At 39.6% G+C, this 9,816-nt stretch overlaps 1 protein-coding gene across 1 annotated transcript; it reads right to left on the bottom strand.

Annotated features, from left to right (window-relative positions):
- Positions 1–665: 665 nt before the first annotated feature.
- Positions 666–9,791, bottom strand: LOC308701918 (uncharacterized protein). The gene is made up of 10 exons (XM_081384396.1): positions 9,727–9,791; positions 9,085–9,393; positions 6,354–6,716; positions 6,201–6,242; positions 5,950–6,003; positions 5,792–5,866; positions 2,022–2,050; positions 1,856–1,930; positions 1,648–1,716; positions 666–1,532 (listed from the first exon to the last, which is right to left on the bottom strand). The coding sequence occupies exons 1-10, from the start codon at positions 9,785–9,787 to the stop codon at positions 1,419–1,421; spliced, it is 1,191 nt and encodes a 396-aa protein (XP_081240522.1). The 5' UTR covers positions 9,788–9,791; the 3' UTR covers positions 666–1,418.
- Between the last annotated feature and the right edge of the window lie 25 nt (positions 9,792–9,816).

The following is a 9,816-nucleotide window of genomic DNA, read 5'->3' as shown; positions in this document are numbered from 1 at the left end:
ACACCATATATTGTAGAATAAAACACTAATGTAAATAAAATTACTTGAATCAATGAACAGCATTAATAAAGCCCCAGTCTTACAGATCATTAACTAAAAAAAAGTTGTTTTAGGGTTTAGTTACCCTTTAAGGTTTAGTGTATTTAAACCTAGAAAGTGTAATGTGACAACATGCCCCATAGGTGGGGTCATTAGTATTTTAGATTGTCTTGTGTATTGTTTTGATGAGAACATTTTAATCTGTCATAATGTCCATATTACAATATTAACTTTTTTTATGTAAAATAATGGCATTTTTTAATAATTAAAAATAAACAAATGTTTGAGTTTGTCAACAAACACACTACAAAACTCAGCTATACAGCATGATTCAAAATATAACAATAATTAATCATTTCTGAACATTGATTCTCAATATTTATTGGCCTTTTTCTCATGTTCTCAGGCCTATTATGTTTTCTCATGCAAAATATATTAAAATATAATATGAAATATAAATATGAGAATTTATTATAGTGTTAGTATTATTATTATTAAATTGAGATATCTAAATTATACTGTATAACAGTCATATATTATCAAGTTAAACCCATAGGTGTCATGTCCCCACTACTTTTTGAAATGGCTGATTTTGTCCCCACCACAAAAAAATCAAGCGAACCAAGAAATGTTAAAGGTTTATTTGCACAAAATAAAACATGCAATGCAGTTTAGATACAGAAAGAAACAATGTACATTGTCCAAAAAAAGTATGGACCACTTTATGGTTTCCATGGTGCCGCGTCATTGCTTGTCACGTGACACACCGCAGCAACAACAGAGCTGAATGAATGATGATCTGCTTTTATGTAATTTTTCCTTTTTTATTCCAAATATTCACAAATTTGTTAGATATGGCATGAAATATCACAAAAGTATTCACAAGTGGAAAAAAAAGTCATATATGACATTTAATTGTGACATATACACACTGCAAAGTCAAATTGTTTAATATTTTATGACTATATAATGTGAGCAGACACTGATGTAATTCTCAGACGGACGTCTCTCTGTAGAAGAAACAGCTGATATACAAGCTGAAGCAAGGGGATCATTTCAGCATGAGCTTCTGCATTAAGGTTTTCAGACAGAAATCCAGCGGATAAACAGACTATCGACTCATGGAAGAGGCTTGTGAGACGCTAGATTGAGTCTGGCCTGTATGAAACACATCAGGGCTTCAGTCTCTAACTTTACTGTAGCTGTGATCATATAGATGAGACTCTGTGACCAGATGATGATTCACAATAAACCTCTTTCATATTCACAGGACATTCAACAAATATCTGCTCGTTCACACACACACATATAATTCCTCCAAACACCAGAGAGATGAAATCTTCCTGTCTGCTCCTGATATGAGGAGCTCATGATCTGGATCATTCATGTTGATTTGTGAAGGTCTTGTTCTTGTTCACAGAGGCGTAAAGTTCTTCCTGCGGTTGATCTCCTCTTCTTCTGACGGCAGCATAAGTCACTGTATCATCATGATCCTGAAAGCACAGATTCTGTCCATCAATGTTTGAACCCCAGCGATTATTATTATTAATATCAGAGCATGAGCTTCATTTATCTGAGAGTCAAACTCATGTGCTGGTATCTACTCACATTGAGTGATTTTACAGGCGTTGTATTGAAAGAAGTGACCTCAGAATAAGTAACATCATCTGTCTGCTCCTAAACATCAATGCAAACAAGCAGAGAGTCAAGTTTAACACACACATCAGACATATCTCACTATGATATGTAGAATAACACAAAAGCCTTTAGTAAATCACATTATTGAACGTAATGTTTGGTGATTTAGTGGACTCACATTGGCTCTTGCCGCGGGAGGAATGGACATGTTGATCGTCTCATACGTCCCTGTATGTTCATCCTCATCTTTGACCTTCAGAACAAACAGTTAAACTGCATGAGTGACACTTTATTGAGCTTTAAAGACATTAATCAAATCTAAATCACTGCATTACTGAACTCACCGCAGAGTCGCCAGTCCCTCTTTTATTATCTGAAAACAAGTGCCTCATGAAATATGAGTATTTATGTGCAAACACACATGTGCAAAACATAGAATCTTAGCAATAAGATTTTGTTCAATCATTAAAGCAGGGCTCAGTAGCTTCTGGATTTCTTCGCTGTATTCTTGCTTTTTGCTCGCAGGTTTCTCTCTAGAGCTCCCCCCACAGCTTCGGAATAGATATTTGACAACACTGTTGTAAAAACTCGTTGGCGATTCTCAGACACCAGAGGCTAGTAGATCAACGACATCAAAGCAGAGGGGACATTCTTTAAAATGTCTTCTTCATTCGGATTCAAACAGCGTGAGGGAGCGCAATAATGACAGTATTTGAGCAGATTTCTTTTTGGCCGTAAAGCAATTGTTTACATCGCGAGACCTGATATCACGCGATACTTCCTGACGCGGCAACCATTCCAATGACTCCGAAGCTGTTCAGTTAAGGTAAAAAAGTTACTTAGTCAGTCTTTGCTCGATGCTAAGGGGGAATCTCCTTTTATCAGAATTTTGGAGCCTTTAAAGCTACAATATGCAATAATTTTTGTCCGCTAGAGGGCGCTACATTCCAAACAACAACAGCGGCGTAGCTTGATGACGATGTGAAGGAGCGTGGAATGATGGGAACTGTCGTTTTAAACTCCACCATGGATGTAAATCAGTCTGAAGAGAATCGAGAAATCATGTTCATGGATGAGGCTAAGTTCTATTTTTATAATGACATGGTTTTTGTGGCGAGGGGGGCGTGGTTCAGCGCGGTCTGTAATGGGAGAGAGAAGAGACGAGCGGGACGCAAGTAGGTCGAGTGCAAATGACGAACACCTGTGTCTTATTGCTGTGATCCGCGTGGAGAGACCGCTTATAAGCCGGGCGCTGGAACGAGAGAGAGACTGAAGAGAAAATTGGACGCAGAGAAAGAAAGCCGGTGGATCCGAGCTCTCATTTTTTAACTGTTTGGTGCCATCGCGGTTGCCACGGTGAATGCGCGTTGTGCACGACTTTTGTTTGTTTTGCTTTATTTTAATAAAGTACGAGTCCCAGTCACGCCGACCCCCGTCTTCTTCCTTCCTGACTCTTGAACCTCATCACACTTTTATTTCATTAAAATGAACTAACTGCAAGAAAAGTAAGGTTTAATACTAAATTGGTTGTCATAGATGTTACTGTATGTTGAATTCATTGTTGTGATAACGCTGCAGTTTTACGTGTTCTAAACAACTGTTGTAAAAGTACATTCGAACATACCCACATCATTTGCCAAAATACTGGTTAATCTTTATGTATAGGGATCTCCCAGTCACGTGACCCCTAGCCGTGTGTCAGCCATTTTGACGGTATACATCTGTCAGCTACTCACATTGGCTATACTGTCTATGGACTGTCTAATGGCAATAGATCTATTATTAGGGGTGGGTAATATATTAGGGAGTACATTATTATACTAATAATATAATTATTAGTATAATTGTTTTATAATTAGCCTAAATATTGCAATACTTTGCGCTACAGTATTGATATAATTGCGTGCGCAAAATATCTCGATACTGAACAGAATCGAGTTTTCCCCCACCACTATTATTAGCTTTAGCTAACTCTTCACGTCATGTCATCGCACTTATTAGCATCACAAAAATATATATCAATTATACAAGAGGAAGATAGGAATCATAGATCCATATGAAGCACCGCAAGTTCTTTTTACAGGCATTTAATGTGTAGAAAAACTTCCTGACATTGAGTTCGGTGACATTTACAGCTGACGTTAACTTACCTTATTCACTTCCCATCACGCTACACCAGAGCTTCATTAAAAGCATACAAAAGCAGGCTATCGGTTGTCATGGACATGTTACAAAAACTGAATAGATGTAAAAAGTCAAGTAACCTTGTATAATTTCTTCTCAACTTTATTGTATATTTTACATGCACTTTTATTATTTGTTTACATTTTTCTTCTTGTACCTTATATCACAAACAGTTGGAAGCCAAGCACCACCATCAGCGTTTTGCCTGTATATTGCCGCCAACCACTTGTTTCTCCGTTTTGTTTCTTTCGGGATACGGTATAAAGATAGGCCTATTCCTTTTGTATGATCACGTATCTGATCGCATCCAACTGCACAGCATCGCTCGGGCATGATAGAATATCGCGACGAGCTGCAGTATCAATGTAGTTTATACCAGAGCCCGTCTCTGTTTATACTGTCTATGAGTATCACCGGCGGTTTAGCATTTTCTATTCCGTCAAAATGGCTGCTCCAAATGGCGTGACGTCACGCGGGATGTCCCTATAACACATGCTATATTTATTTACATGGCCATACACACCAGACGTGATAAACAATGTCAATAAACTAAACACAAATCTAAAGCAATAATACTTCCCTTTTCCCTTACATAAACATAACTAATGCTACATTTGGAAAATATAAAATTAAGCATGCTTTGTCGACAGAACCAGCTGCGATCGGTAAAGAATAATTATGTTCCAATAAGACTGCAAGAAACAAGCTAACGTTTGTAGCTTGATAGACGCTACAACTACAACTTCCGCATTTGTCCAGGACTCCACGCAGTACGAGTGGAAACCGAGGGTAACGCGGATATGACGCAATTGACTAACGACTCCCAGCTCACCCCTGCTGTAACACCCCGGTTCCTTGGTTAAAATTGCAATTTTCTCACGATTTAAAAATAGTTGGAAACATTTTGTAAGTATGTATTTGTAAGTAATCAACCTATAAAACCAGCTCATTTCGCCAAATGAATCATATTTAATTAAAGGGATACTTCAGGATTTAGCATTAAGCTTTGTATTAGTAGAAAACCTGTAGTATTTTCCAATTACCGTGCTTTCCACCCTCATATCCCTCTGAGACGAGAGATTTATGTATTTTTGGCCAGAGGCGAGAGACTACAGCCAGTAGTAGGAGCTGTCCCACATGTGTTCAACCCGCCCATAGAGGGATCTCACTCACAGAATGTACACACAGTGTCAGCCATCTTTATTTGGAAGCTAAGCTAGCAGGCTCTTGTTCTGTGGAGAAAGATGAGTAGTAGGGGTTAACATCCTCTTTTTCCCAGACATGTCCGGCCGTCGAGATTGTCCAAAATTTTCGGCTTTTCCGGATTCGGCTTTTACTTCTACAGTCGCCATTCATTGTTTACATGCACAGTCTAACTGAATTCATCCCGATTGCTGAATTCATCCCAGTATTCAATCACATGGCGAGGCGCGCTGTTTGAATGCTGAATGGAGAATGATTGACAGCTGCAGGGGAGGGAAGACGAGTTTTTCCGAACTTTAATTAAATTATGGAAATATACTTCTCCCAAACATTAAGCTATGGAATGGCTTCAGATGACTTTGAATATATTGCAGGAAAACTTAATTAGTGCTTGTCTGTTTCTTTTGGTCCATGACTCCCCCTTGTGCCGTAGGCCTATAAAAGAGCGCAATAATCACGGTTGCCTGAAACAATCGCGGTTAGATCAAATAATCGCGATCAGACGGTTATTTAATTATCACGACATGCCTACTGATCCCTATGCCGGATATGAGCTGCTTTTATAGGTAGATGCCCCGCCCCCTTTCGGCAGGCTCTGAGCCGCGATTGGCTGCCGCTTCACCATAGATTCATGCCGTTCCCACTGACAAACCAACAGACGCTCAGATCGCTGCACTGTTATCTGGCTTCAAACATTCTGAGAAAAGGCGTTTCCCTCATAACTCACCGGCTCTTTTTCTGCAGATCAGCCAGAGAAGAGCCAGAAGGAGAACAGCGACTGCAGCGCCAGACATCACTGTGACTGAAGAAGAGATCGAGCAGAGTCAGAGACGGACAGGGCAGATTGGGACAATTATAGACAGACAAAACACTGTGATTATGTACCTTTTGTGTTTGAATGATAAGAGTCTGTGTCTGGTGTTGTTGTATTAGCTTGAGCTGAAAAGGATGATTGGGGACAATTATAGACAAAGACAAAAGCCATCGGCACAGATGATGACCGGAATGTGATTTCAATCAACTCTTAAATATTTCAGTGAGGTAAAATATCTATATGGTAACATTCATATTTTCTATAGAATTATGTTAGACGAAGCTGTGAATAACATCATCAGTGGCGTAAAAGCATCATGTACCTCGTGGGGAAGGACTCGCTGCTGTCGGTGAATCATCTGGAGCTGTAAAGGACGAATGTTTGTTCAGATGATTCATACTGTACAAAAGCATCATTATATTTTAACTAGTTAAAACTTTTAACACTGATTCATGAGACTCATTCGTTTTCTCACCTGAATACTTGACAGTGTATCTGACTGAGGCCTTGAGTTGATCTCTGCGAGTAAGCTGACATCTCCACTCTCTGTTGTCATCTTCATTCAGGAGTGTTGTAGTCAGAGTGATGATGATACAGGGATATTGATCTGATGATGATGATAATATCTGATATCTGGAGTCTGTCTTCAGATCAACACCAGTCTGATTCACCCACAACAGCTCAACTCTCTCATAACGGACCAAATTATCACAGGAGAGTAGAGTATATGAATACAACTGACAGGAGAGAGTCACAGAGCGGCCTGGACTGATCTCAGTCTGTGAAGATGATGATGACGAAGATGATGATGATGATGAAGATGATGGAGACACTGAAACTGAACACAAGACACAAATCACAGACTCTTCAATCATCAGCTGTGTCCCAATGTTAAGTCTGCATCCTCCGAAGGCCGTATTTGAAGGCCGATTGCGTCACAGCGGCGCGTCGAAACGTCACAGCGGAGCGACGAAGGATGTCCCAATTCAAAGGCTGCACACTTCGGAGGTCGCATTTACAGGCCGATTGCGTCACCGCGGCGCGATGAAGGCTGTCCCAATTCAATTCTGCATCCTCCGAAGTCCGTATTCGAAGGCCGGTTGCGTCATCGCGGCGCGACGAAGGCTAAAGCGACGCCAAATGCACCCTTCGTTTCCCCGTGAAAGGAAGGATACATAAATGGACACTTAGCGGACTATCCTACCCCATAAGTCATCGCGCGGCGGTGACGACAGCATTTTTATAAAAAAATAAATAAATGACGGCCGAGATTTCGCTGGTGGACGGCAAATTCACATTTAATTGTAAGTATTATGATTTCATTTACTCAAATAGCTAGTGAAACCACAGTTAAAAGCCACAAGTTTTTCTTTCTTATAAACTTCATCTTAACTCCATCATCATTGCATGGCTTCATTTGTCAGGTGGTCTGAGGCAAAACTTGTGCTAATATTAGTTTAATAATTGTTTCAGGGAGCAAGGAGCAGACAGCTCAATTTATTAAACTGCAATTAAAAAAAAAATAAACTAAATAAATTAAATTACATTTTATTGTAATATTTGCACTAGTCTGTCTAACTTGTGTAAATAATAAATATCACTCACCCTATAAAGCCCACAACAATAAGAAAAGCATTAGATAAGGCAATGGGGTTTCAATTTTATGTGTTTTTGTAGTGCTGTCATGCAAGCTATGTCTACAAAGGTTTTAACCAAATTTGAGTATTCATGAATATGATTTTAAAAATACAAAGTAAGAAAGTTGAGATCACATCTTTGCTGAAATGTATTGTGCTGTTGTTATTAACAAGCCATGGTTAATTTGCTCTGCCTTAGGATTGCATGTGTCCTGGGACAGGTGAGGGTGTGAGTGGGAAACCCACTGCTGAACTCGGCCCTGGTTTGTCCTCATGGATGAGATGTTGGGACAGAGGCATTGCACCCTCATTGCCTCAATCCCTGAGGACACACCAGGGCCGAGTTCAGCAGTGTGTGACCAAGAAGAGGAGGAGCCAGGGGCAGCATCACCACCAGCAGCATCAGCACCAGCACCAGCACCAGCTGGTGATACATCATCTGGGATGCTCTCCAGAGTGTTTGACTGCATATTTACACTATCCACGTCTACCAACAGGTTTGCAGGGCTGACTCATGGAATAAATATTGAGATACTTTATTACACTGAAGTACTTTTAATAACCACTAATACCGCTTTGGGGAAAAACTACTAGTCATATATTTCAAACCTTAGTTAAGCAAACTTATCTTGCATACTCTAATGTACTTAAGGCATCAAGAGTAAAAGTAAAGGAATTCTGGAGGAAAAAATATTTTTTCAAGGTTGATACATTTAAACTATATACTTTTGTGTAGTTTATTGTAAAACAATGCATCATATTGTAAAATAACATAATTTTGTAGTGTTGCTGTCCTGTGGGGGAAAATCACTTACACGAGTATTAACGATGTAGTTCCTTACAAACCACCACTGGTTATTTTGAAAATTAAACTAACAAAATGTAGGCCTATTGTCACAATATTAACAAATTGTTGCTAACTACAGCTCCGTCCCATTTCAAAGGGCGCATCTGAAGCGCTCGGACCGGTCTAGCCTACGGAGGATTGTTCTTGTCGCCTAGCAACAGTGACTGACAGCTGCCGATGAAGACCGGGAGTAACATTCGCACTGGACTTTTTATATTCAACTGAGTTTTATATTCAAATAGGGTTGAAAACCTGTGTAAATATATTTACCATGGTCCATTTATGTGCATAATAAAAATAATAAACTAGCCTACAAAATCGCATCAAGGTAAGATATAAATGAACATTTGAATCTTCGGCTAAGCCGAAAGTAGGCCTACATGACCTGGTCCTCCAGTAAAATATAAAACATAAAAATGACAATAGCCAATTCTGGCTCCATAGCTGTTTACTTAATTATATCAAATGAATTATCAGGATGGCAGCATAGGCTACTCTCGCACCGTTGCTTGCCGCCTGGAGCGGTAATCGGGAACACCTGGCAGCGCAATTAGGAAATCCTACGAAGGCTACATGGTGTGCCGTTCGGAGGACGCATAGGCTGCATCGTTTGAAGTCCGCAGCCTTCGAAGGATGCAGTCTTCACATTGGGACACAGCTCATATCTGAGTTTAAAGGGAGAATCTGCCCTTTTTAAATCGCACACATGATCATAAACTTACCATGAAGAACATTCAGATAAACATAAGGTCCTTGAGGTCCTTGTCGTCTGGCATTCACAGATTGTCTGCAGGTGTATAATCCAGAATCTTCTCCTGTGACGTTCTTGATGTTCAGAGAGCAGTCAGACTCCAGACACAGTCTCTCATATCTCTCTGTGTCTTTATTCTTTATCCCTCCAGTAATCAGTTCAACTGCTGAATGACTCTTATAGTAGACCCATGTAGTTGAGTTGCAGTCAGAAAGAGCTTTATTACAGGACAGAGAGACATTTTCACCAGAACTGATGAACACATTCACTCCACTGGTTCCTGAAACACAATTAAAAAACAGAAGATTCAAATACAGTCTTTTATTTCTCATTTAATGCAAACCACACACTCTCCAGAATAAACTATTAGTCTTTATCAGAGAGCTGTTCAAATCACTGACACACTCTTAATATGAAGATAATTCTTCATCATCAGATGTTTGAGTGACACTATGTCCAGTATCAGGAATAATACAGTATGATCTGTGTGTATCAATACACAACTCTGAGATCACAACGTGAATGTGTGCAAGAATAAACTGAGCATGTTCAAATGAACTCTTTCCAGACTAATTCCACTAAATGTCTTTAGAGAAAATACAGATTTCTTTACCTGTGAGAAGTGAAGAGAGAATGATCAGTCCCAGCAGACACAGATCACACTTATCAGCCATTTTCTGTTTCTGTCAGTCTTCCTCTTCAT

The sequence above is a fragment of the Scardinius erythrophthalmus genome (genome assembly GCF_964197995.2).
Source record: "Scardinius erythrophthalmus genome assembly, chromosome: 1".
In the NCBI taxonomy this organism is placed as follows: domain Eukaryota; kingdom Metazoa; phylum Chordata; class Actinopteri; order Cypriniformes; family Leuciscidae; genus Scardinius; species Scardinius erythrophthalmus.
This window is presented reverse-complemented; position numbering and strand designations above follow the sequence as displayed.

What these genes read in the sequence shown, in the direction of transcription:
- LOC308701918 (XM_081384396.1), bottom strand. Translation starts at nt 9,787, where the DNA reads ATGGCTGATAAGTGTGATCTGTGTCTGCTGGGACTGATCATTCTCTCT. An exon ending in TTATCTGAATGTTCTTCATG is followed by an intron (nt 6,717 to 9,084) that starts GTAAGTTTATGA and finishes TCTTGTGTTCAG; the next exon opens with TTTCAGTGTCTCCATCATCT. An exon ending in TTATCATTCAAACACAAAAG is followed by an intron (nt 5,867 to 5,949) that starts GTACATAATCAC and finishes TCTCTTCTTCAG; the next exon opens with TCACAGTGATGTCTGGCGCT.